The 27,500-nt window shown below is 46.1% G+C and overlaps 2 protein-coding genes across 4 annotated transcripts in view; one reads left to right on the forward strand and one right to left on the reverse strand.

Moving 5' to 3' along the window:
* The window catches only part of LOC135823708 (mucin-2-like), a 21,854-nt gene extending 9,097 nt beyond the window's left edge, over positions 1-12,757 (forward strand). For 2 of the 3 annotated variants that reach the window (XM_065336560.1, XM_065336553.1), the window contains exons 2-6: positions 1-2,793; positions 5,147-5,343; positions 8,526-8,618; positions 9,248-9,365; positions 12,169-12,757. The exon at positions 1-2,793 is cut by the window's left edge and continues 1,480 nt beyond it. In XM_065336560.1, the coding sequence (XP_065192632.1) occupies positions 1-2,793; positions 5,147-5,343; positions 8,526-8,618; positions 9,248-9,365; positions 12,169-12,225 (3,258 nt within the window). In that variant the 3' untranslated portion in view covers positions 12,226-12,757. The remainder of the gene's footprint in view (positions 2,794-5,146; positions 5,344-8,525; positions 8,619-9,247; positions 9,366-12,168) is intronic. The other variant, XM_065336569.1, reaches the window with a different exon arrangement.
* Positions 12,615-27,500, reverse strand: part of LOC135823730 (pescadillo homolog) — a 30,181-nt gene continuing 15,295 nt past the window's right edge. The window contains exons 11-18 of the mRNA XM_065336574.1: positions 26,710-26,774; positions 24,804-24,937; positions 22,188-22,313; positions 21,223-21,299; positions 20,517-20,609; positions 19,706-19,797; positions 14,562-14,744; positions 12,615-12,988 (exon numbers count right to left, since the gene is read on the reverse strand). Coding sequence (XP_065192646.1) covers positions 12,920-12,988; positions 14,562-14,744; positions 19,706-19,797; positions 20,517-20,609; positions 21,223-21,299; positions 22,188-22,313; positions 24,804-24,937; positions 26,710-26,774 — 839 coding nt within the window. The 3' untranslated portion in view covers positions 12,615-12,919. The remainder of the gene's footprint in view (positions 12,989-14,561; positions 14,745-19,705; positions 19,798-20,516; positions 20,610-21,222; positions 21,300-22,187; positions 22,314-24,803; positions 24,938-26,709; positions 26,775-27,500) is intronic.

Raw genomic sequence — 27,500 nt, forward strand, 5'->3', positions numbered from 1 at the left:
TACTCGTACAATCAGCTGTTACCTGGAGGAGGCACGCCCACTGTTCCACATGAAGGAAGCACAGCCACTGTTCCACGTGGAGGAAGCACAGCCACTGTTCCACATGGAGGAAGCACAGCCACTGTTCCACATGGAGGAAGCACACCTACTGTTCCACATGGAGGTGATCAGCCTGGAAGTGCTGATCACTACAGTTCACCATCCTCACTGGCTGTCTCACTGGCTGTTGATAACAATCACTTGATCAGTTCCGGTGACTGTTTGCCGCCGGAAGCTTCGGCACGCTCTTCCAAAGAGTCTTCTACGGGATCATTCTCAGCACGCAGCAGCAGCAGCAGCTATCATGCACCTAACCTGCTGACCAGCAGCAGCAGCAGCAGCAGCAGCAGCAATCATGCGGCGGCGGCTAACCCCCCGCTAACCAGCAGCATGCATTCTCCCAGTCCAACTGAAAGTCACTACAATGTTCCATCAGCCGCACCAGTGACTGCGACCAGTAGCAGTGGCTACATGAATGTGCCGGCATCATCAGTTCAGGTGGTTTCCATGGCAGTCGATGCGGCAACACACTATCACACACCAGTACCATTGATCACCTGTGCAGCAGCTGGTAGCAGCACACAGCAAACACACCAACAAGATACCAGCAGCACTGTCATTTCTGCTGCTGCTGCTGCTGTGTACAGCACTCCCAGCAGTAGTCTAGTGGTGGACCATTCCATTGCATCGGCATCATCACCGCGGCGCAGCACCTCTTCTACGTTTGACTCGCATAGTGATAATGTCCATAGTGATAATGTCCATCAATCTGGTGCTGCAGCGCCATCTGACGTCCTTCCTCCCAAATTGCCACCAAAAACCCGCTCAGCAGCAGCCGCAGCGCAGGCATCAGCACAAAGCTCTGGATTGACGCCAAATACTCAGCACATTCCATCAAGTGAGTGCTCACCTTCTCCCTTACTTCCGCATACGGAGGAGGCGTGTTCTACAGCTACAAAACCACCACTACCACCACTACCACTACCATTACCAGCTCCAACCCCATCATCAGCAGCGATTGCTGCCACTAACACAAGTCCAAGCAATGTGGACAGCATATCCAGTTCCTCAAGCTATGCCAATGCTCCCAGTCAGAAGAAGCTAACGGTTGGTGAAAACTATTTCAATGTACCATTGACAACAGCACACCATGCCCTACCTTCACCAAACGTGTTAACAGCCTTGCACTCACACCAAGACTATGCTAAAACATCTTTTTCTGGAGGGTTCACTGTTTCACCAACCTCTGCACAGCCTGTTTCGCCAACAGCTACGCGGCAGCCTGTCTCGCCAACAGCTACGCGGCAGCCTGTCTCGCCAACAGCTACTACGCGGCAGCCTGTCTCCAATGTACCACCACCTATTCCGCCCACAATCCGTACATTACCTGATTCTTCCGGCAAGGGCAAGCGTCAGGAGACGCAGCCTGTTTTGCCATCCACACCTCCTACCACACCACCTGATCCCTTTTCACTGCCGGATCCCTTCGGCAATGACCAGCTTGATTTCCCCGATCCTCCCACAACTGGCAATGAGGATGCCTTCAGCAGTGCCACCTTCCAGCTCGATCTCCCTGATCCTCCTACACCTGGTAGTGATGCCGCCGCCGGTCATGCACCCCCGCCGCTATCACCAACTGATTGGTCAACTGATTGGTCTGGTTTTAACCACCACCAGCCACAACACCAGCCGGCATCACCATCCTCACAAGTGTTTTCTCAGTCTAGGAATCTAGACAATAGCAACAAGACTCCCAGTGCTGTAGCAGTGCGGCTTAGCAGCACTGATGACAACGATTCACCCACTCCAGCTAGGATAGACTGGACTGCAACCTCTCTACGGGGAACTAATCCACTGGACGATACCGCCACCACCAACAACAACACCAACCACACTACCACCACCAGCAACAACACCGCCATCAGCAGCAGCATCCTCATCAGGGGCGTAGATCAGTCATCACATGCGCCACGTAATAATCCTGCTGAGTCTATTGCAGCAGCATCAACCTCTCGGCCACGCAGCAGTACACATTCTGGGTCGCTTTTTCCAAAAGCTAAGCCACGTAGACAAAAGGTGCTTGCCAATTCTGAGTTATCTAGAGCTGCATCAGTTCGCATGGTGCCTGAAGCAACCAGCAGCAACAATGACTACAGCGCTGACCCAGTGTCCCCAGCTCTCCGAGCTACACTTGAAGCTGCTGCTGCGGTCGCAGCTAGTAGTAGGCCAAGCCCTGGCCAGGAAAGCAATGTGGACTGGCAACAACTAGGTACAACAACACATGGTCGTGCAGCAAGAAGTGCTAGTCTATGTCACACTCCGCTCCCTACAACCAACCCGCAACCAACTGCTAATTTGCCCCTGACACTACGTGCACCAGCTCAGACATCTGATGAGCAATTTGGCCATCTTGTGCTTCACCCTGCTGTTGCTGCTGCTCGTCGCTCTACAGTGACTGGTTCAGTTACCATAGGCTTGCCCCTAAATAGCACCACTCCTTCCGACAGTGCCACCAGTATTAGAACTTCTCCGATTGCCCATTCTACACATCATCTGCCCCTAGCTACAGGTGACGCAGATGACGTTGATGATGGCGAGTCGTCTGTTGCACGTCACCAGGCCAGTGGCCAGTCTCGACAATTCTCAGCACGGAGATCAACAGTCAGCGGTGCTTCCACAGGATTGCAATCACACGCTGCCGGTCAGGGATTCCATACAATCCATCGCTCGTCGGCAATGACACCTGACACTGATGTGAGTCTGCGTGAATATGTTGAGCCAACCTAGTACTTGCTAGTTGCAATTAGCAGTTGTATACAATGCACCACGAGCACTGCATCAAACGTCCACAGTGGATGCATGTACCTATGTGGCCGTAGTGTTCCGCGAACATTTGCCATCATAAACTCGCTGGTTTTAAGAAATTGCTACAATTTAGTGGACAAATATTGTGCAGCTTACAGTACTTTTCCATAGTTTCAGGAATAAATCCCCAAACTGTGCAGCTCGGTATACGGGATCTCCGATGGTGAAGCTCACATCAAGTGGTCCCAAGTGGTCCCAAGTGGTCCCAAGTGGTCCCAAGTTGTTGTTGCAACTTATCTATACGTATACTGTAAAAGCAGAAATTTTCGGTGGTGTTTTATTTTCGGTAACTTCGGTGCCGACAATTTTTACCGATAATAAAACGCACCGAAAATTTCGGTACAACCGATACTGTATACATGTAGTACTAGTACACCTACCTGGAGAACGGGTTTTACCGAAAATTTCCCGCTACCGAACCGCCGATTTTGGAGAATACCGAAAATATTACACCACCGAAATTTCTGCTTTTACAGTATATGTAACCCATGGTCAGCTAATGTAAGAGAAAGCTAATGTAAGAGAAAGCTAATGTAAGAGAAAGCCAATGTAAGAGAAAGCCAATGTAAGAGAAAGCTAATGTAAGAGAAAGCCAATGTAAGAGAAAGCCAATGTAAGAGAAAGCTAATGTAAGAGAAAGCTAATGTAAGAGAAAGCTAATGTAAGAGAAAGCCAATGTAAGAGAAAGCCAATGTAAGAGAAAGCCAATGTAAGAGAAAGCCAATGTAAGAGAAAGCCAATGTAAGAGAAAGCCAATGTAAGAGAAAGCCAATGTAAGAGAAAGCCAATGTAAGAGAAAGCCAATGTAAGAGAAAGCCGATGTAAGAGAAAGCCGATGTAAGAGAAAGCCGATGTAAGAGAAAGCCGATGTAAGAGAAAGCCGATGTAAGAGAAAGCCGATGTAAGAGAAAGCCGATGTAAGAGAAAGCCGATGTAAGAGAAAGCCGATGTAAGAGAAAGCCGATGTAAGAGAAAGCCGATGTAAGAGAAAGCCGATGTAAGAGAAAGCCGATGTAAGAGAAAGCCGATGTAAGAGAAAGCCGATGTAAGAGAAAGCCGATGTAAGAGAAAGCCGATGTAAGAGAAAGCCGATGTAAGAGAAAGCCGATGTAAGAGAAAGCCGATGTAAGAGAAAGCCGATGTAAGAGAAAGCCGATGTAAGAGAAAGCCGATGTAAGAGAAAGCCGATGTAAGAGAAAGCCGATGTAAGAGAAAGCCGATGTAAGAGAAAGCCGATGTAAGAGAAAGCCGATGTAAGAGAAAGCCGATGTAAGAGAAAGCCGATGTAAGAGAAAGCCGATGTAAGAGAAAGCCGATGTAAGAGAAAGCCGATGTAAGAGAAAGCCGATGTAAGAGAAAGCCGATGTAAGAGAAAGCCGATGTAAGAGAAAGCCGATGTAAGAGAAAGCCGATGTAAGAGAAAGCCGATGTAAGAGAAAGCCGATGTAAGAGAAAGCCGATGTAAGAGAAAGCCGATGTAAGAGAAAGCCGATGTAAGAGAAAGCCGATGTAAGAGAAAGCCGATGTAAGAGAAAGCCGATGTAAGAGAAAGCCGATGTAAGAGAAAGCCGATGTAAGAGAAAGCCGATGTAAGAGAAAGCCGATGTAAGAGAAAGCCGATGTAAGAGAAAGCCGATGTAAGAGAAAGCCGATGTAAGAGAAAGCCGATGTAAGAGAAAGCCGATGTAAGAGAAAGCCGATGTAAGAGAAAGCCGATGTAAGAGAAAGCCGATGTAAGAGAAAGCCGATGTAAGAGAAAGCCGATGTAAGAGAAAGCCGATGTAAGAGAAAGCCGATGTAAGAGAAAGCCGATGTAAGAGAAAGCCAATGTAAGAGAAAGCCAATGTAAGAGAAAGCCAATGTAAGAGAAAGCCAATGTAAGAGAAAGCCAATGTAAGAGAAAGCCAATGTAAGAGAAAGCCAATGTAAGAGAAAGCCAATGTAAGAGAAAGCCAATGTAAGAGAAAGCTAATGTAAGAGAAATTAGCTGCAAGCTCGGCCATTGGAGTGGCTGATTTCACTAGAGCAAAGTTGTATGAATTCACCGCCCTCTGTTTGGCCTTGTGCTATAATGTATACGTTCACCAGGGAGTTGTTTGGGTACGACTCCCTGGCGTTTACATTGTCTTCCTCTGCGCACGCGCATAATAATATATGACTTTTGCGTAGTGTGACTGGTGTTGTTGTCAGCATGGTCATCGTTGTTGCTGTTTCTCTTGAATCCTGCCACTGCCACTTGCAGTGGAACCGTGCGACTGGCAGCCACACGTTGGGTCACCCTGGCTCAAGGCATGGTTCGACTGGCAGCCACACGTTGGGTCACCCTGGCTCAAGGCATGGTTCAGCAAGGTCAGCGACACTAGCACCACCTCGCCCAGAACGTCGCATGTCCAGTAGTGTCACATCCATGACTTGGTACTACAAGGGATTGAGTAGAATGTAAGTCTCCTGCGTATGGTACACTGCTGTGTGTGTGTGTGTGTGTGTGTGTGTGTGTGTGTGTGTGTGTGTGTGTGCAGGTGTGTGTGTGTGTGTGTGTGTGTGTGTGTGTGTGTGTGTGTGTGTGTGTGCAGGTGTGTTCACGTGCATATGTGTGTGTGTGTGTGTGTGTGTGTGTGTGTGTGTGTGTGTGTGTGTGTGTGTGTGCAGGTGTGTGTGTGTGTGTATGTGTGTTTTGTGCTCCTTGGGAGCAGGTTACACTTTCTGAGCTCCGTGTTCTTGGCTTTCTCCCAAGTTTTCTGCCTGCCCAGGGCGACTCTGGCGTAGCCAGAGTCGACCCTGGAGCACCCTCGCACACTGCCAAGGTAGTGCTGCATGATTGGAGCGCGGAATCGCGATGTAGCTTGCAGGACAATTTACTTTGATATTGTCACTGCTGCGTCGGCCGTGGTCCACCACTCGCAGTGGAGTAGCTGTCCCTCGAGTGCTGTGAAGAATCCAAGCTCGCAGAATGCAGTGGTGGGAATTGCGGATTGGCTGGTGGAGTGCTGGAACAACTCGTTGTTTTCAGTGGAGTGGACGAGCGAGTGCGGAGAGGAAGGTCCCAATGGCGGAATGGTGGGAATTGAAACTTCAATCTTTCGTCGTCATGAGTGCACTGGTCAAGCGTTGTGGAAGTCTGTCGGATTTGTGAGGCCTTGCCCTGCCGCTTACACCGTCAACGTGGAAGAACTGCTAGTGGAGTCCTGGTGGGATTTCGGATGCCCACACTCCTTTTGCTTGGTGGATTCTTTCGTGGACAGTGTTTTTTCGTGACGTGATATTTTGAATTTTTTTCCTTCCTGTTCATTTTCAGTCGTTGTCACTGTAGCTGTCAGGTTGTTGTTACAGTACAGCAGTCGTCCGTTCTGCTCCATTGTTTCATCTGTTTTGCCAGTTCTGCTAGCTGATTCTATTTATTTGCCACTGCCCCTCATAGTGCTCATGCTTGAGTGGAGGGCGGCGTGACCCGTTTAGGGTAGCTGTATCATAGTAGTAGTAGTGTGTGTGTGTGTGTGTGTGTGTGTGTGTGTGTGTGTGTGCAGGGGTGTTCACGTGCATATGTGTTCACACGTGCGTGTGTGTTCACATGTTTTGTGTGCGCGTGTGTTCGTGTGTGTGTGTGTGTGTTCGTGCGTGTGTGTGTGTGTGTGTGTGCGTGTGTGTGTGTGTGTGTGTGTGGTTTACCAACCAGCCTCGGCAACTGGGTTTCCAATACCCAGTTGCCGAGGCTGGTTGGTATAGTAGCTCCAATTTCACTTCAAGTTACCAGTGCGTCTAGTGTCTGCTTTTATCAAAGCAACGTGCTGTTACCCCAGCAAGTGTAGGGTGTGCATAGGTAACCATGGTAACTGCCTTGTGTAGGGTGTGCATAGGTAACTGTCTTGGCCGTCCTATTCCGAAGTACGCCGTGTGGTGTAGACCAGGTGTGCATTGGGGGATCGATTCACATGGCTTCGCCAGTTGTGGGGATTAGACAGTTATCTGGAGCTTGTCTTGATATGTTTCAATCAGAATCAGATCCGCTATCGTTGCTATAAAGGGAAACTCTCTGGATGCACATCCGGTGCATTTGCAGATTTGCGTGCTTCTCTTGCGACGGGCGTATACATGGTACATTGTGTGTGTGTGTGTGTGCGTGCGTGCGTGCGTGCGTGTGTGTGCGTGTGCGTGCGTGAGTGTGTGTTTGTGCGGGCGTGTGTGTATTGATAAACAAGACTTATTTTTAGGATACGGTTAACCCTTTACCATCCGACCAAAATTCCCCAGCAGCCCCATATGCAATATTTCTCACCTTATTGTGAGAATATCTTCGGTTCTAATCAACCAATTTCCACAATCTTGGGCATTCTGAAAGCTCTCCACAAGCTGCGTACATTGAGCTCAAACTGGACACGACCGGGTCACATATCCAGCGCCAGGGAGCTTCAAATACTCCCCATCGCTGGATATACGAGGAAATTCTCTCCTCGCCAGCCATTTATCGCTCCTTCATCGTAAACATTCCACATGTTTTGCTCGAGTTTCTTTTCATGCTGGCCACGCGCTCAAAGCATGCCAAAGTGACCCAGCATGTCAGGAGAAGGGAAATCCCCCGTTCAAGGTCAGTCACTCAGAAAAAATCGACTTTTGCCGTGGCTGAAATGTCGAGTGTGATATCTTTGGAACGATCGAGTTACGAACGTTTTAGTGTATGCATGTCCAGAGATCTCCAGAGATCGATTCAAGTATGCACGGATGGTAAAGAAAGGCTTAAGGTCAACTTAAGGATAATGTGCGTGCACCGCTACTGTACTACCTGTGGTGGAGGCTGTGATGTTATTTGAGAACTTATTTCATTAGACCACCCTACTAACCTGTACTAACCTGTACTAACCTGTACTAACCTGTACTAACCTGTACTAACCTGTACTAACCTGTACTAACCTGTACTAACCTGTACTAACCTGTACTAGACCTGTACTAACCTGTACTAACCACTGTACTAACCTGTACTAACCTGTACTAACCTGTACTAGACCTGTACTAACCTGTACTAACCTGTACTAACCTGTACTAGACCTGTACTAACCTGTACTAGACCTGTACTAACCTGTACTAACCACTGTACTAACCTGTACTAACCACTGTACTAACCTGTACTAGACCTGTACTAACCTGTACTAACCTGTACTAACCTGTACTAACCACTGTACTAACCTGTACTAACCACTGTACTAACCTGTACTAACCACTGTACTAACCTGTACTAGACCTGTACTAACCTGTACTAACCTGTACTAGACCTGTACTAACCTGTACTAACCTGTACTAGACCTGTACTAACCTGTACTAACCTGTACTAACCACTGTACTAACCACTGTACTAACCTGTACTAACCTGTACTAACCACTGTACTAACCACTGTACTAACCTGTACTAACCTGTACTAACCACTGTACTAACCACTGTACTAACCTGTACTAACCAGAGCTTTGTAGAGTGCGTGAGCGTCTGCGTACTGGTTTTCAAAGTGCTATGCCAACACAATAACAATAGTGTTATTTGCGCACTGTACTAGCATGACTGAGTTGTTCTCTGCATGCATCTGCCATGTGATATCTGCCATGTGATATCTGCCATGTATACACTTGTCTTGCAGAGAGGCAGAAGATCTACTTGCACCGAAATCTGTGGGTACATTCTTATTGCGGGATGGATCGGCCCATGGTGGTCTCTTCTCCATATCCCTAAGGTTAGTCACAAGTTGTGAAGCAGGCCATGCGCAAGCAGGAGTACATACATTAAAGGTAGTTCAGCATTCAGAAAGCAGAGCATTGCTCCAGTAGCAAGTCCAGGTTGAACGAGTGCTGGTGGCATGTACACCTTGAGCTTTCCATAGTTGTGCACCAAACTTAGAATTTACCCCAGACTGTTGCCCTACATTCTATGGCATTCCCAAGATGTCGTGCGAATCCCGATTCTATATCTTGTAGTCGCCACATGTGGTCATTGCACCTGCTCCTGCCTATTCTCATTGCACCTGCTCCTGCCTATTCCCATTGCACCTGCTGTCTGAGTCATTGCACCTGCTGTCTATGATTCATTGCACCTGATGTCTATGATTCATTGCACCTGATGTCTATGAGTCATTGCACCTGCTGTCTATGAGTCATTGCACCTGCTCCTGCCTATGCCCTCTCAATGACCATTCCATATGCCACATTGCTATTTTTGCTGTGTGTGCTAACAAGACATGTGGTTGGCACACACACAGCGAAACATAGCAATGGGACCTATGGTAATTGTGATAATTCTACAAAGAAGAGGAGAGTATGTATGTTGTATGCATGTAAATTGTGTGTTCCTGTGCTCAATGTGCAGGGTGGCTGACAGGTGCAAACATTTCCGTATTGTCCTTGATGAGCTGGGTCACTATCGCGTGCCAGGCTGGCCATTGAGACACCAGAGTATGTCCGATCTCTTGAGATACCACATGAAAGTAAGTGTACTTGGGGCCATCCGTAGTAATACTAATATTTGTTTAAAAACGATATTGGTTCGTTTCTCTCCAGACCCCTCCCCTCCTCGCCGCTCGAAACGAACACGCACACCTTTATGCAGGGATCGATATTTTTTAATGAAAGGCAATCTCCTCATGAAACGTGACCAACCGCAACTCCAAATTCACGGTACACCTAGGTTTTCATTGCGACGGTAGCAACACCTTGCCGTGGCGAGGTTGACCACTTCACTTTTTGTAGATCATCAACTACATGTGTTGTAGACTCACTTTGTACAGTACCCCCCCCCCCCCCCCATCCATACAGTACCCCCCCCCCCATCCATACAGTACCCCCCCCCCCCCCATCCATACAGTACCCCCCATCCATACAGTACCCCCCACATCCATACAGTACCCCCCATCCATACAGTACCCCCCCCCCCCCCCCATCCATACAGTACCATCCATATCTTCTCTATGTTTTGATATTTGTGGATGACCCCTTTAGTCACTGAGAAACTTAAAGCATGTTCGATTGGTAGGATCGGGATCCCGATCCACCGGATCCACTGGATTCGCACCCTTTCGATTGGTCGAATCCGGATCCGGATCCTTCGGATTTGGATCCAGTCAACCCACCTCGGGGAGCAGGGTTGACCGGATCCAACGGATCCAAATGTGACCTTTGTGCGTATATGGCGGGTAAAAATCGTTTTTGTACACATTGTGGTACGCACACGTGGATCGAGATACAGCTTGTCGAATTTTTGTACAACTAGCACGTTGAGTACGACTTTTTATTCCTTCGTCAACTTGGCAACAGTCAAGACCCAAAAAAGTGTCCAGTTGACTCTGAAGGATCCGACGGATCTGAGATCTGGATCCCGATCCCGATCCTTACCAATCGAACATGCCCTTAGTGTAGTAAGCGGAACTACTATGTAGAGTACGGAGGTGTCGGAGGGTGTCGTACAGAGTCTCCAGAAATCAGGATTATTTTAGGCTGTGATCGTTTCGTTGGATCTGAATCCAGATCCAAACTCCAGATCCACTGGCTCCCTCAGAATCAATCCCATTTTCCACACGGCTACTGTGGCTTTGTTGACATGGAAAATGGCAATCGAAAAAAATTACTCCAGGGTTCATACCAGGGAGTAGTAAAATGTCGGGAGGTGACACGAGCATGCATGGCCAGCTTGACGATTGCCTCAAAACCGTTTTCACCCGGCGGGTGAGATTGGGGTAAGATGGGTACCGAAGTATGCAGGTACAGTATGCGGATCAGGATTCTCTCGATCAGTGAGTAGTAAAATACTCACTGCCAAAGAGACTCCTGCTACCATGTGCTACAGCCTGTTCCAAGAAACTCAGCGCTGATAATTTCCAACAATTGTCTGCCTTTGCAAAGTTTGGTAGTCAACCAAACTACCTGTATGTCACGATAGAAGTCCAGCAATAGTGGTATAATAGCTACTTCAAGTATGTGTTTCTCCAAATTTCCAACATTCCCTGTACTATACTGAAGAGAAGGGAAAGAAATCATTTGATAGAAAGTGTCTATTGTGCACAATGATTGTTACCCACCAAGGCCTTGTTTGGCAAGAAAATGATCTGTGGATCTGGATCAGACCAAACGATTTCAAAAAGCCTTACTGTAAGAGTTGATATGTACGAGTCTAAAATTTAACGATTTGCTAACTTTCCTCACTTGGCGGCCACAACGAGGACTACTAACAAACAGTTCACTGCATTATAGGGGATTCACACGACGCGCAAACTCACGTGTGTGGTACTCTTTTACTCGTGTGACCCAAGCACGTGCAAAATCTTGATAAACTTGCTCGGGGTCCTACATTATAGGCCCACGTTAGTCCTTTGCGCGTGTGTAAAAACAGCGAATGTACTTGAGTATGGTACTCAAGTTACATGAGTACACAGACGCATGCGAGATTTGCACGGGGTCTGTTGTCCGTGTGAATCCGATGGGCAGCTTGTCCACTTTTACACAAACGTGTTTTCGTTCATTTTCACGTCGTGTGAATACCCTATAACATGGTTGAGTACAACCCTTCTTTCACTTCGTGAATACAATAAACCAATTGAAAATGACCAAATTTTGCAGTGACCAACCTTCTCTCTGGTGGAGCTAAGCCGTTCGTACGTCATCACTGTGCTGGTCGCTATGGCAACGTGAGCATACAATTGGCGATTTGGCAAGTTTGGCTTATTGTATGGAAGCAAGAAATAAGCCATTCGAACTGATATAATAGCAAACTAGTAACGTTTCAAGAGATTCAACTCTTCAGCTGTGTTCTCAACTGGCGCGTGTACGCGTGAAACCACGCATTTGTGCGTATGTTTGCTGGCTTTTGGGGCGCCGTACGTATGGAACCGCGCTGAAATGGAAATTTCAACATGATTTATTTTTCAGCGCATATCAGGCGTACATGATAGTCACTTTGACTGGCGGGGTAAAAAAAATAGTACTCGAAGGCGTCGCACACGCTAAATACGACACGGATTGCAGTTTTTACAGGGGTGATAAAAAAATTCACATTTGTTCTACAAAAGGCATCGGAATTGTGGGGAATGAATGAACAGATGTTGAACCAAAGGTGGCTTATTGATTTGGCTAAGCTCGATGGCTTATTGATTTGGCTACTGAAGTAGGCTCGATGGCTTATTGATTTGGCTACTGAAGTAGGCTCGATGGCTTATTGATTTGGCTACTGAAGTAGGCTCGATGGCTTATTGATTTGGCTAGGCTCATCTATTCAATCTGTGTTTCTTCTGCATGTAGCACCCAATTTCCGATTGTGCAGAGGACATCTTGATCATTCCATGTCGCAAACAATGACATGGACGATTGTGCAGAGGACATCTTGATCATTCCATGTCGCAAACAATGACATGGATGATTGTGCAGAGGACATCTTGATCATACCATGTCGCAAACAATGACATGGACCACATGTCGCTCGCTGCGCAAGATATCAATGGGAAGTTGCGGTCTACTTGATAGTACATATCGTAAAGTTGTTGCATTCCGGTACCTGATTATTTTCTCATTTTCCTATTTTCACTAACTTCCCTATTATAATATATCCCTCAAGAGTAGACCTACATCATTTCTCTCCAGTTTTAAATGATTCAATATCTGAAATCTTTTAATAAGATGAATTTATGTTACTTAGTTCACACCAGGATGCACACAGCCCACCCACTTATAGATTCCATCATCTGATGTACCAGTTCAAGCAGGATCTTGTTATCTTTCATGATCTATTTACAATGTACTTTTTTATGATACTAATAGTAGCAGCATAGAAGACGAGAAGTATGGATAGGAAAACATTAAAAATGACAGCACACCTCCCTTCTCACAGTCAGTCTACTTGCATGAAAATATTGTTAGGACAGCAGCATGCACAGCACATGCTGCTGCTGCTCTTATGCTAATTATTGTATGTACATTGTGAATCGTCTTCCAGCTCCGAACCCTGCGTTTGTTTCCATGCGCAGATTCCCTGTCCCTCTTGCTGTGCTGCCATCTACTTAGCTTTTGCCTTCTTGCCTTTCTGCTGCTCTAGCACCTCGCGACGCTGCTTCAACTTCCGAACCTGAAAAGGTAGCAATATAGAAATATAGCAATATTTCATGCAACGAAGTTTAAGAATGCTCAAGTACTGTCCAAAAGGAAGGAGAAACAAGCCGGGAAATTCTACCGGAGAAGAAAATCTAAAATTTCTAGCCATCCCAAACCCCGACCACCATCCCCTCCTGGAATGATTTCTTTTATAGCATATCCTGGCTCTGAACTTCACACCTGAAATGATTGGTCAACCGCCCTCAGCCAATCAGAGTTCAGCAAGTGTTTTTTCTTCTTGGCTTGCTGATGGAAAATTCTACCGGAGAAGAACTTTAGATTTTCTTTTCCAGCTTCTCCTTCCTCATGCAGAAACAACAAGAGTCTAGCCATCGGCAAGCCAAGAAGAAAACACTTGCTGAACTCTGATTGGCTAAGGGCGGTTGACCAATCATTTCAGGTGTGCCTGCGCAGCCACTATTCAGTGCTGCGCTGTTAGACTGTCACATCACATGACAAGGCTCAAAAGGTTGAGCTGACAAAACAAGTGAAAAGTGACCATCGGTAGAGTTGAAACTCAAATCTGCAAATAAAGTGTACGGGTGTGTCACGCGATGTATAGTTCTGCCGTCGCAGATATCATAGCAGCTCTAGATATCTCTAGCAACAGAAAGTAGAGCCCATTTCAAAACAGACGTGTAAACCTGCACAATAGTTGCGTACCGGTCCAATACAGACTAGTAGCATCATACCCATACCCGATTGTAATGTAGAAAACCCTCCAAACTCCAAAAGAACTCTGAATACAGTACTCTACAACCTTGCCAAAAAATGCAAGAAACTGTGCGTCGATGTTCTTGGACTACACTATGGGACTACAGTATGGCAGTACACTATGGGACTACAGTATGGCAGTACACTATGGGACTACACTATGGGACTACAGTATGGCAGTACACTATGGGACTACACTATGGGACTACACTATGGGACTACACTATGGGACTACACTATGGGACTACACTATGGGACTACAGTATGGCAGTACACTATGGGACTACACTATGGCACTATGGGTCCGGATTCATGTGACTGTGTATAATGTATAACACACAGACTGAAATCATTTAGAGTAAGTACTAGTACATGCACTCCAAAAGTGACTCCATGTATTACAATTTTCCAGTGACTATCCCCTGGGACTATCCCCTGGGCATGGGACTATGGTTTCCCCGGTTATTCAAACTGTGTTCCTCCTGACTGTAGCTTAGGAAATGTCGACTATTTTCTCACAGCACATCACTCCAAAAGCCTACCCCCCACCCCTTTCCTGCAGTAGTTACCAGTGGTCGCTCATGGTTTGGGACCTTAGCAGCAGGATCAAATTCAAACGGCATGTGTGGTAGCTACATGACATGGACCATGATCCATTGACCTGCAAACTCTAATTTGGCATTCTATGAAATTGCAAGTGTTGAGGGATAGGCGCAAGTGTTTGTGAACACTACTGGCACTGTCCCAAGCTGCTCTGCTCTGGCTGATACCAACATCACCCCCCCCCCCCCCCCCCGTACAAAACACACACACAGCCAAAGTACACAACACACCTCTGTGGACTTCTTCTGTCTTGACTGCATGATCTTGCCATAGAGTCTCTTCTTCTTCTTGGGCATAGCCATGATTGCAAGGCGTTTCTCTTCCTCAGCTTGCTTCTTAGCAAGTTTGTTGGGATCTTCCGGTTTCTCCACTACACCAGGTCGAATCAGTGCCTCTCCAGCACCACTGTGAAGCTAGAACGCAAAAGCACAAAAGCCAGCACATAAATGAATCAGTCAAAAATCAAACCAATCAATGAACGGAAGCAGGTGAGAAACTAGAGAAGCCAACCAAGCAGTGGTGATTGCTCAAATACCTGCAGCACTTGGCTTTCTCTGAGAAAATGATATGATGCCAGTTCGCATTCCCATGTTGATAGTTGACACAATCTTCAACTAAATGCAGGGCTACATTGGCGTGCATTGACAAACATGTGCTGGTGATAATGTGCTGGTCACCGAGGATCTGCATTCTTGTATAAAACAGTACTACAGATAATTTATTCCCGTAGCTATGCAGAAGACCTTACTTCAGTAACGTCTGGCGCTAGCCAGGGTCCATACAGCTTTAATTTGGTATTTGTGTGTTTGTTTGTGTGTTTGTGTCACGCCTGGCGCTATCCCGTAGCTGTCCCGTACCGTACCATCAAACACAGCTGGCCACATACAGCTGGCCGCAATGTTCAAATAGGGCTTTCAAACGCAAAATCATAACGTGAAGCAACTTGGAAGAATGAGTATGAATGCGAAGTGTATGGGGGAATGCATGTAGGGCAAGAGTACATAACCCCCCAGAGTGTGCAACTCCACTATGGGTGCTGTCCCGACAGAATTTCAAGTTGACGTCATTTTGATGATGCAATGCGCACTGTACACGGATTATCAGACGAATCCGGAACCTGTGGTTGACCGAAGCCGATCGATCCTGTACAAATTATTGCAAAGAAAAACGTGTGATGCGTTGACACCCGTACACATGTTGTAAATCACTGCTGCAAGGAGCATTGCGTCATAAATAATGACGTCAACTTGAAATTCTGTCGGGACAACAGGGTATGTGGGAGTTGCACACTCTGGCAGTCGATGCGCCAAGCTAGCTGAGTGGGTCTTTTTATTTTTTTCGCGCGAAAGTTTATGTGGTGAGCTGTGTTGGTAAAGATGAAGATGTCAGTCAATGAAATTTGCTATATTTCTTGTGTCTAGCCAACCCTGTACGGATCGAACTGACGATTCCCGAGTGCGACAAATGTCCTGAAGTCTGCTCCTATTAGCTAGGTATCTAGAAATTTCAACTTGAGTGTCAAGTGAAGACTTTGCCAGTTGCAGACGAGAGAATTCTCGCTTCACGATTTCCTGGTGTGTGGAGATACGTTGGAATGCCGACCCACCACACCCGACATGATGCTTCGGCCGGAATGCAGGTTGGTGCAGATAATTGCCTAATAATATATGTCTAAGCGTGTATACTTTTCCTTTTGTTGCATGCTTGGTTAATCCGACGGCACGAAATTATAGACATTTCTTTCCAGGTCAAAATTATTGGAATATTATTTGGTCGTTGTATGTCTTAGTATTCCCTTTCAGTTTGTGCCTTTTGTCGCACTCGCCGACTGTATATGATCTAGCTACACTGGTACATGGTGGACAGTTAGTCATAACTCGTAACATTTTGTCCTTATTCTTTTTATCCATGCCTTACATAGGCTCACCATCCGATTTTTGATAGGGCAATATGTAATGTACACACACACACACAACACACACACACACACACACACACATACATACACACACACACACACACACACACACACACACACACCATACACACACGCACGCACACACCATCACATTACGACAAAATCAAGGCAATGCCGGCGAAGCTCTATAATTTTCTTGTGCCGCGTGCTAGGAGCATAATGGCATTGCCCGATAATAGAACTTGGTGTAAATGGGTTCTCATGGTGTGTACTTGTGAACAGTGAAGTACAGTAAAACCTGTAACTAACGACCACCGTGACTAGCGACCGGCCTGGTACTACCGACCACTTTGTCAGGCACGGACGGTCTCACATTCAAAATGCACTGTGACTAGCGACTACCTGCTGAACGCGACCAGCGACCGCCTTTTCTTGTCCCAATGTCGAATTTTGACCCGTAACTAGCGACCGCGATGTAGCAAATCAAACATTGCTTGAAGCTCCTTCTCGAAATTTTGATGATTTTCCATGGTCGTTTCGATACTATAGCTGGACAAATGAGCGCAGTCTCATTTTTACTGTGGAATCAGTGTGGATTGCACTACACCTGTCATAATTTCAAGTGCTGTCAAGAACAAACATGATAGGAAACGTCTTGGAGAACGCATCCAAAGCGCTCTTTGATCGATGTTACTACTCGAAGGAGAAACTAAGACTGAGCGGCTCTCTGTCGAAGTGCAATCACACAGCTCAGTCACCAGACTCACCACTACACCAGGTCACACTGACAGTCTGTGCTGGCTAGCTAGCATGCTACCAGTACCAGGCAGGGAGTCCCGACTCCCTGTATGCTACGGTATTATGTACTCACCTGTACGGAACACAGACCAGTGAAAGGTGCGAAAACTCGCAACATCGCCGCATCATGTACCGGTACACACCAGTACAGTTTACGCTACACTACATCCAGTGAGTCGACATATCGCTTCCAGTGTATAAAAAAGATTTTCTCTCTCTCCAAGTGTTGTATGATCTGAAAGAAGAATGTCAGTGCGCAAGTGGTGGGGGATTGTATTATCTGCATTTTGACATACATATCATATAATGGGATCCATATATGGTCGCGCGGTGCAAACCTCTAACTAAAGACCACCTGCCACTAACGACCACTTTTCCGGGCACCAAGGGGTGGTTGTTAGTTACAGGTTTTACTGTACATGATTGTACATGTATTACCAAGAGTACATAAACCTTTTTTTACTCTTGGTATTACTGTATAGCAGGAAATTTTCGGACGGAAATATTTTCGGACAAAGCCGAATTTCGACCTGTCGTAGGGATTATATTTTCGTACAGTGCCGCATGCTAAATGCACGTGTTCGCATGCAGTACGCATGTATAGTGTGCATAATTTCACATGAACAAATTTTAGTACGGAATTAATTTTAGTACAAAAGAGGCCGTGTACGAAATCGTACGAAAATAAATTCCATCCGAAAATTTCCTGCTATACAGTATTCGGTTGCTGGCTATCAATTGTGCTGTGAGCGTGGCAGAGTGAGGTCTTCCATCTTTGTTGGTGTTTGCTCTATCTTGTGTTTACGCTCTGCAGAAAGGATCATATGTAGTGCCTGCTCAGCATTACATCCATTGCGTAGCAGGCTGCCATCCTTCCGCGACTTGGGTGGAATGACGTGCAAGTGGTGCTCCAGGGTCAACTTCAATTTGCCGAGCACGTATGCCGCTGGCTTAGGGTCAGCAGTTGGGTGCGAAGTCTCTGTATACAAATCGTCCACTGTCGTCAACAATATGGCACCCTTGTCCAGCAATTCACGTGCTGTCGCGGCAATGACTATAATTATTGGGAAGATCACTCTCGGCACCTTCCGTGCTGTATTGAGAGATGATGCTTCGCAATTGGTGGTCTGTGCTTGGTGCACTGTCGGCAGGGAGACGTTGTGCATGCTACACAACTCATGCTCTGCAAGTTGAAAGTTTGGTGACTTCCACCTGTCCTGTGTTCTGGTGTGAACCTCGACTTACACCAAGCACATGTTGCATGGCCCACACACTGCTGGTAATGGGCCGGGCACAGAACCGGTTCGCACTGTTCTTTCAGACTGTGCACGTGCAGTTTGTCTGCAGGCCGGACAGTGTACCAGTGTACGGATGCCGCTGTGCTGCAATCATGTACACTGCATGTACTTTGGCAGACTGGTACATGGTGGCTTATTTTCTTTCGCTGCTGTGCATACTTGGCGTCGTAGTGCTTTGACGCACTTCCAATAAATGCATTGGTCTGACGTGATGGATGTGCATGCATGTGTGTAGCTTTTGCCAGTCTGACAGCATTGAGCCACATGTAAATCGCTTGTCTGATGGCACTTTGCCGTCTTTGGAGCAAATGCTGCATTCTGGGTCACATGGTCGTCAAGTATGTATGCTTGTGGCATTGCTGGGTCTTCCTGCCGCTGACATATGTGCACGCATGCATGGAAAATATACGTAAAAACACTAGTTAGAAATCACGTCACCAGAGGCATGCCCTTTTTTCGGCCAGAACATAACTTCCGCTCCAATGTCAGAAAGACTTTCTCTTTCGATATGTCCAGCATAGAAGCAGCGAAATGCCTGGTTAATTCGGTGGCACGAAATTATAGGTCGGGCGACGAAATTTCGACGAAAAAAGGAAAAGAGACAAACCGACGTGCAGCGACACCAAACTACAGAATTTCGCCGTTCTTGAAGAACTCATAACAGAAAAAGGTGAAAGGCGACTACTGAATCCTCGAGTGCGACGACCAACTCAGAGAAAGCGTGAGACTGGCAAGCAGTGTATTTACATGCAAACGATCAAATGTTGAGAATGCCTTGAGAAAAGTGCACAAAAAGGGTGCATCTGAAAAATAGAACTCTGTATTCCGAAGTGATTTTTCAAATCTGGCGCATCGACTGCTGGGGGGTTATGTACTCTTGATGTAGGGCGATAGTGCGGGTTCGAATCCCAGGTTATGCCTTAAAAAAATTGGAGAACTGAAAAAATTATAACATCCTTATGCTTTTTTGCCTAGGTCATCAAGGCGGTAGACGGTGTCATATTATCCTCGACCGTACCTGTCCCGTACCGTACCATCAAAGACGGCTGGCCACAATGCATATTCAAATAGGGCTTTCAAATGCAAGATCATAACGTGAAGCAACTTGGAAGAATTAGTATGTATGCGAAGTGTATCAGGGGATGCATGCAGGGCGATAGTGCGGCTTCGAATCCCAGGTTATGTCTTTAAAAAAAGGAGAAATTTATAAGAATTTATAACATCATGGTTTTTTTGTCTAGGTCATCAAGGCAAAAAAGCATAGCGTAGGGCCCTGAGCTTCCAAGCTCTCTCGTTTAATTTATTTTAATAATATATTCTACAATGCGAGAATGGAGACACAGCCAGGAGAACAACAAACCTCTTCTTTCATAGTCTCTTCCTCCTCTTCCATAGCCTTTCTCTTCTTAGATTTTCTGGCTGGCTCAAGCTCCATAACAGGAATCTCCTCACCTGTATACACAGGAAGAGTCCAGTGCAGTTAGGAAGAAGAAAGCCGGAGTCTCGGAGATAACAGAGTGTTTTAAGACCCGCAGCAGAGTATGATCTAGTAGAGGCAGACCTTGTTTATGCGGTTGCCTCACTGACCTGCGTAACCATGGCTTGGAGCAGACTTACAGGTGTTTATGCGGTTGCCTCACTGACCAGCGTAAACATGGCTTGGAGCAGACTTACAGCAAAGGGAATACTGTAACTTCACAACTTTTCGGTGTACTTTTATTTTCGGTACTTTCGGTGTGTCCGTTTCATACCTAAAACTTCAATACACCGAACAAACACTAACGCACATAATCCAATAGGGAACTGCTTCTCTGTACCTAAAATTTCTGTTCACCTAACCTGGCCTTTGCCCTCATACCGAAAATATTGAGCACATAAAATTTCTGAAATTAGAGTACCGTACAGTGTGAAGCAGAAGCAGTGTTTGAGCAGTGTTTGCTGGTCTGCCTTGCACACAGTTAGTACTTCGGAGAAACTACAGTCTGCCTTGCACACAGTTAGTACTTCGGAGTAACTCCAGTCTGCCTTGCACACAGTTAGTACTTCAGAGAAACTACAGTCTGCCTTGCACACAGTTAGTAAATGCATGAAGTACACACAGCCAGTCAGTGTTGGGTGCAGATGACACCTGACAAGGACCACCAAAAATGCAGATGGACTATCTAACTCACCCTCCTCTTCCATCCTCTCCACTTGCTCTGGAGGTATGTACTCTCCCTCCGCGGCTTCAACGAATGGTGAGAGATGAGGTGGAAGATTAGCACCTGAAAAGGGAAATCACAATTTTCAATTTACCCAATCAGATTACAGTCCATTTCAAAACTATAGACGCGTACCTAGGCAAAAACCGTTGTGCCAGCATCTATACCACATAAAATCTGTGATCACTTTGTGCATAATTTTTTCCAAATTGGGCGTCTGTTATCCAATCCTTTAGAAACTATATGAGAGTAATTGTGGAGCGATCCTGAGCAATATTCCGAAAACTATTCTCAAAAAGTTCCAGCCAAATTTGAAATACTTCAAAAACCCTACGCGTCTATAGTTTTGAAATGCACTGTAGTGAGCTGTTACACCATGACGTAATGGAGGCAGTACTGACACAATGCCATCACGACAATGCTACAGTAATACCTGTGCTCCTACATGTATGCATCATCAGCACTAGAAGAGCTCACTCAAGTCATGCTGACATCATCAGCACTAGAGGAGCTCACTCAAGTCATGACATGATAGAAGAGCTCACTCAAGTCATGCTGACATGCCATTCCAAAGCAATAGAACATTGTACACATGTTGTGAAGCATGGCTGCTGATTTAGATTCTGGATGCGAGTGATTGTGAGGGGTACGACCGTATGACCGGCGTTGGACATACCGGCAAGATACTGGTCCACTGGCAGCAGTCTCTTGGCATTGATGCAGTCAAACACCCACTGTGGCTGTAGATAGTACCTGCACATGGCGGCCATCGCCAGAAAACAATATTGAGTCAACAAGACAACACACACACACACACACACACACGCACACACACACACACACACACACACACACACACACACACACACACACATATGCGCACACACACACACACACACACACACACATATGCGCACACACATATGCGCACACACACACACACACACACACACACACATACACACACACACACGCACACATGTGATTCCCACAGTGCTGCCAGGTAGCTACTACATGTAATTGTGTCTAGTACAAGCTAGAGTACATAACCAAGAGTGTACAACTCCTATCTTGAGCTGCAATGGGTTCACCTACTGCGGAATTTGGTCTACTGTGCTGCGTCATTCTTTGGCAGAGGTACGGCGAAGTGTATGCTTTCACGCTTGTCTTGTGCATAATTATGGAGTCAGTTCATCAGGATCAAGACACATGGATCTACCGTCCGTTGTTCTGCTTCGACTATCGTAGCTGCGATGTACACATTCTTTGTACTTCAATCTCTGGCTACGCATAATGACATCAGTGAGTCAAATGGACTGTGGGATCATCGAGTTGCATACTCTTGGTTATGTATTCCTACGGTATGCATTTCAGGTCAATTTCACTGAACACAGCTGTAGGATATCTCAGCAGCATGACATGAAGTGCAAACATATGCACACCAATATCTATGCACACAAATATCTACGCACACGCACACACACACACACACACACACACACACACACGCGTGGAAGAAAGTATGACACATGAACAGTGAAACAAACAATAAAACCATGAGCACAGGCACATGTAGCACAAGCGTCAATACAGTGACAACATGCCAATGCCATTTACATCCATTTAAAAAACGAAACAAACCTTGAAAGGTAGCGATGCATCTGTTTTGGTCTATCAACAATATGATGTGTTACAGTGTCATCATCCTCCTGGTAAGTTGCACCCGCAGCCTGAGTCGAGGACCAGGACACCGTCCCGCCAAAGCACCTACACGAGTAGACAAAGGGACAAAAGGACAACACACCGGCAATTACAATACAGACTCTCAAGCACGAGATTCATGGAAACCAGGGAGTCGTACTCAAACTAGGGAGGTGACACGGCACAGAAATCCGTGTCACAGGGGTTGACTCGCACCCGTGACCCCTCGTTGTTATTTTTGGAATAGTTCAGTCCAGTCCAGTCCGAAAGGTCATACTCGGATCGACTCGCCTTCTGTACTTCACCTCCAAGCGTGCAACGCAAGGCCCGCAAAGTATGATTTTTCTGTGGCGAACGATTTTGCCATTGATCAAGTTTTTATTGGAGTGCTCAGGCATACTACGATTGCTGAGACGTCCCGAGCACGCTTGTTCAGGTTCTCTATTTTTGACGAGCCGGTCCTACAGCCCCCTACATTGTATCTAACGACGTAGGAGCGGACAATGTAAGAGGATTTCCTTGGAAATAATGATGATGGTGGTGTGACTGCTGCAGGAAAAATGCTGGCTGTTTATGACAGTATGACTAGATGTACAATGTAGCTCTCTTGTATGGTACTTAACCCCTGCTATAAATGTGTTTTTTAGGAAGACTGGTGTATTGTGCAAGTCATAAAGAAGAAATGGGGCAGATACACGACTTACAATTTTCAAAAACCAACTTCGTGTTATGTGTAATTCGTGTCAAAATTGTAGTATTTAGACATGACAATATCATTGGCTGTACTTCTCTAATATGGTACATAACCCCTGCTATAAATGTGTTATTTAGGCAGACTGGACCATTGTGCAAGTCATAAAGAAGAAATGGGGCAGATACACGACTTACATTTTTCAAAACCTGGCTTCGTGTTATGTGTAATTTGTGTCAAAATTGACTTAAATTGTAGTATTTCAACATGACAATATCACTGGCTGTACTTCTCTTATATGGTACTTTACCCCTGCAATGAATGTGTTGTTTAGGAAGACTGGTGTATTGTGCAAGTCATAAAGAAGAAATGGGGCAGATACACGACTTACAATTTTCAAAAACCAGCTTCGTGTTATGTGCAATTAATTAATATTTGGGTCAATTTTTAGTATTCGGATTAACCTAGGATACGACTCTGAACAGTTACCGCAACACTACACGCCGTCTCATAACTGCTGCTGTTGCCATCACTGCTATCAAGTAGTTGGGACATGGCAGGAGCTAAAAAAATTGCTGGTAGTCTTTCAAAGAATACTGGCGAGTGATGGGCTGTAAACGAAATGTGCTGCCTCAATAATTTCAAAAACTAGACACCCATGCGGCACGCTTGGAGGTGAAGTACAGAAGGCGAGTCGATCCGAGTATGACCTTTCGGACTGGACTGAACTATTCCAAAAATAACAACGAGGGGTCACGGGTGCGAGTCAACCCCTGTGACACGGATCTCTGTGCCGTGTCACCTCCCTAGTTTGAGTACGACTCCCTGATGGAAACAGAGCTTGGCTGATGAAATGAGAACATATTTCGGAATATCACATTCCACCAAACTCACCTTCATAGCATCAGTTCTCCTCCCCCACACTCCCTGCCAATGGCCGAGACATACCATAACATATTGCCCTGAATACAAGCCACACTGTTTCACCCAAAACCCCAAGGTCAAAGAAGTGGATGTGATTTAACCCTTTGGAGTCCATGGTTCGATTTCGAACCATGGGCATTTTGTATGCATGTGGGCACAGTCAAACTTTCGGTTCTCGGCCAAATCTTGACCAAATGCAACAATCGAAGGGTCTAAATGGTAGAGAAAACTCTCAGCTATTGCCTCGAACAAGTCCGAAGTCTCTTTGATCAAATTTGAGTGAGCGGGGAGAGATCAAACATATCGAATTTTCTGCACTGCGTGCTGAGAGTCAGCAGTGCGTGAAAAAAGGGATTTTCCCAGCTTCATGACAGGCGGCACGTGCCAGGACCGTCGCGGCGTGAAGTCACGGCAAGGTAAGCTTCTACTCGAAAAAAATTGAACAGTTCCGAGCTAGATTCAGTGAAACGGCTACAGGAGACTGATTTCGTCTCAGATCTGGAGCTGGACTCGCGTTTGGGGCGCGTTATGGCGGACAACGAATAGTGCTCTTGGCGAGTTTGGGCTCATTGTATTTCTCTCATCAAGAGCTTTCCAACGAGCCCAAGATCTTCAAAATCGGTGAAGTAGAATCAAAGTTATGTTGGAAATGGAGTGCGCATTTTCGTGACTGCCACAAATTCTGCGGAAGCAAAATGTTACGGACTCCAAAGGGTTAAAATCGAGTGTGACTTATCATTACTCAATGAACCTACTGAAACTCTACGGCTGAGACCTAAAAAAAGGGGGGGGGGGGGGGCGACGCATACTTGGATGCGACTTTATAATACATGAGTGGGGAAATATGGTGCTTTTCCAGCGTTCGATCAATTTTACCAACAATAAATTCATGCCTGAGCAAGAAGAAACTATGCTGAATCACGGAAAACAACCCGGCTCACCTAATGATGAAAACCAGTGGCTCCCGTGGAACCTCTCTGCCAAGAAAGAAGCGACAGTGTGAGAACAATCCACGGGCCTTCTCGACTTCCTCCTCCTGCTTACGCGTTGCATCACGCTGCGCTTGCTCATCAGCCTGACCAATCCAACCAATGTCCAATAAACATGCACACACACACACACACACACACACACACACACACACACACACACACACACACACACACACAGACATGCACACACACACACGCACACACAAACACACACACACACACGCACGCACACACACACACACACACACACACACACACAATATATACTTGTCAAGTATAAAAAAAAAAAAGTCCACCTACCATGTATCTGACATGGGGTGATAAGGGGCCGTCCGTAAATATCGATGTTTTTTTTAAGACGATATTTGTTCATTTCTCTCCAGACCCTCAAAACGAACATACACATGTTTATGCAAGGGATCGATATTTTTTAATGAAGTTCAATTTCCTCATGAAACGTGACCAGCTGCCACTCTAATTTCACCATACACCTAGGTTTATGTTGACACGGTTGCACAACCTTGCCATGGCTATGCTCACGAGGTTGACTTTCACTTTGTGTAGGTCATAAACTACATGTTCGAACAGCGCCCGTCCATAGATAGAGTTCGATATTTTTTTCTGCAAAGACGAGACGAAGAGGGCCCAAACCCCCTCCCCCCCCCCCCCCCCCCCCCAACGAACGAATATCTTCTCTAAAAAAACATTGATATTTGTGGACGACCCCTAATACGTTAATAACAGTTTGGGATTGAGATAGTAGTGAGGTGTTACATTCCGAAATTCGGCAAAAGATTCGGCACGCGGGAGCGAGGTTGAAAATGCACACGAAGATTCGGCATGTTACTTCGGAAAAAGCTCACTTTGCCGAAAATATTTTTCTGACGAGTTTTCTTGTACTTGTAGGATAGCGCTAGCGCATGATATATTCAAAGAGGTTTCTTCACTCGGTATGGCTTCCCAGGCATCTTGGGCGACATCAGCATCGTCAGCTACGTCTGATTGCTCCTCTCCACTGCCTGTCTACTCCCTTTCGCCTGGAGTGTCCTCACCGTCATCTGTGTGGCTGAAAAGCCTATGGCGATACGCATAAAATTCGACTGGGCCATGGAGTTCGTTTTTCGGAGGCAACTGATGAGGCAGGTGTGGCCCTTGACTCTTTGGGCAATCAAAGTTTGTTGGAATCAGCAAGAAAAGGAGCACGGGATAGGACGTTGCTGATGCTGGAGCTCACGAAATGAAAACACATTATGTTAGACTTGCAAAACAAACGCTGGTTCGAAAATTCTAAATTTTGATGTTCGACAAATGATCGAAGAACGCCGAACCGAAATTCGGAATGCAAAACCTCACTATTAACAACACAACGCAAACACAATCCTGTACATGAAGTACAGCAAGGAAGTTCATTACTCTCCATAGTATCTCATGCATCGTGAACAGATAAGTGTCTCCTTTTTCCTTCATGTACTTCGAAGTATATGTACGTTGAGCGAGTCTCCTGATCATGCTGTGCGTATGCCATTGTTCCTTGCTCATCCTTGTGTTACATGATCTTGTCCCGTTCATCCGACCCCCCCCCCCCCCCCCCCCCCTTCACAACATGTTGCACTATTCCCTGGTGGTTGTTTCACCTTCCTTGCACCGCTGCTGTCATGTGACCTGATCTCTTAGTGGTATTCTCAGAGAATTGTCATTGAAAAGGGTAGACTAGTGTCACAGATCCTTCGTATTGTTCAAGGAAGAAGTCATACCAATCAAAATAGCAGCAGTACCGATGCCACAATCACGTAACTCCTCTCCCCCCCCCCCCCCCCCCAAAGAACACAAAATATCCATCAAATATTCATCTTACATTTAAGTCGGCATCAACTAGCTGGGCCAACTCCTCATCTTGTTCTGCCTCCTCGGTCTCCAGAGCTGTAATAATAAGCAAACATGTAAAATTAATATAGTTAGTATACATCAACACACCTGGAAGCACATTGCATCCAACTATCAACGAATGATCTGGAGAAGAAGTATTTAACCACTACCGCCATGTACCATGTATACGTCCGTCGCAAGAGAAGAACGAAAATATGCAAATGCACTGGATGTGCATCCACAGATTTTCTCTTATAGCAACCATAGTGGACAAGGTCTGAATGAGACAGATCAAGACTAGCGCCAGATAACTGTGTAATCCACACAACCGGCGAAGCCAAGTGAATCGACAACCAATGCACACCTGGTCTACACCATGCAGAGTATATCGGAATAGAACGGCCAAGACAGCTACCTATACACCCTACACTTGCTGGGGTAACCAGTATAAACAGCACGGGGGGGGGGGGGGGGGGGGGGCTGCTTTGATTTAAGTACATACTAGATGCACTGGTACCATTACCATCAACACCACTACCACCAAATAACACCAACACCCCAACCAGTACTATTACCATCAACACCACTACCACCAAATAACACCAACACCCAACCAGTACTACTACCATCAACACCACTACCACCAAATAACACCAACACCCCAACCAGTACTACTACCATCAACACCACTACCACCAAATAACACCAACACCCCAACCAGTACCACTACCATCAACAGCACTACCACCAAATAACACCAACACCCCAACCAGTACTACT

Source organism: Sycon ciliatum, chromosome 1 (genome assembly GCF_964019385.1).
Source record: "Sycon ciliatum chromosome 1, ocSycCili1.1, whole genome shotgun sequence".
NCBI classification, from domain to species: domain Eukaryota; kingdom Metazoa; phylum Porifera; class Calcarea; order Leucosolenida; family Sycettidae; genus Sycon; species Sycon ciliatum.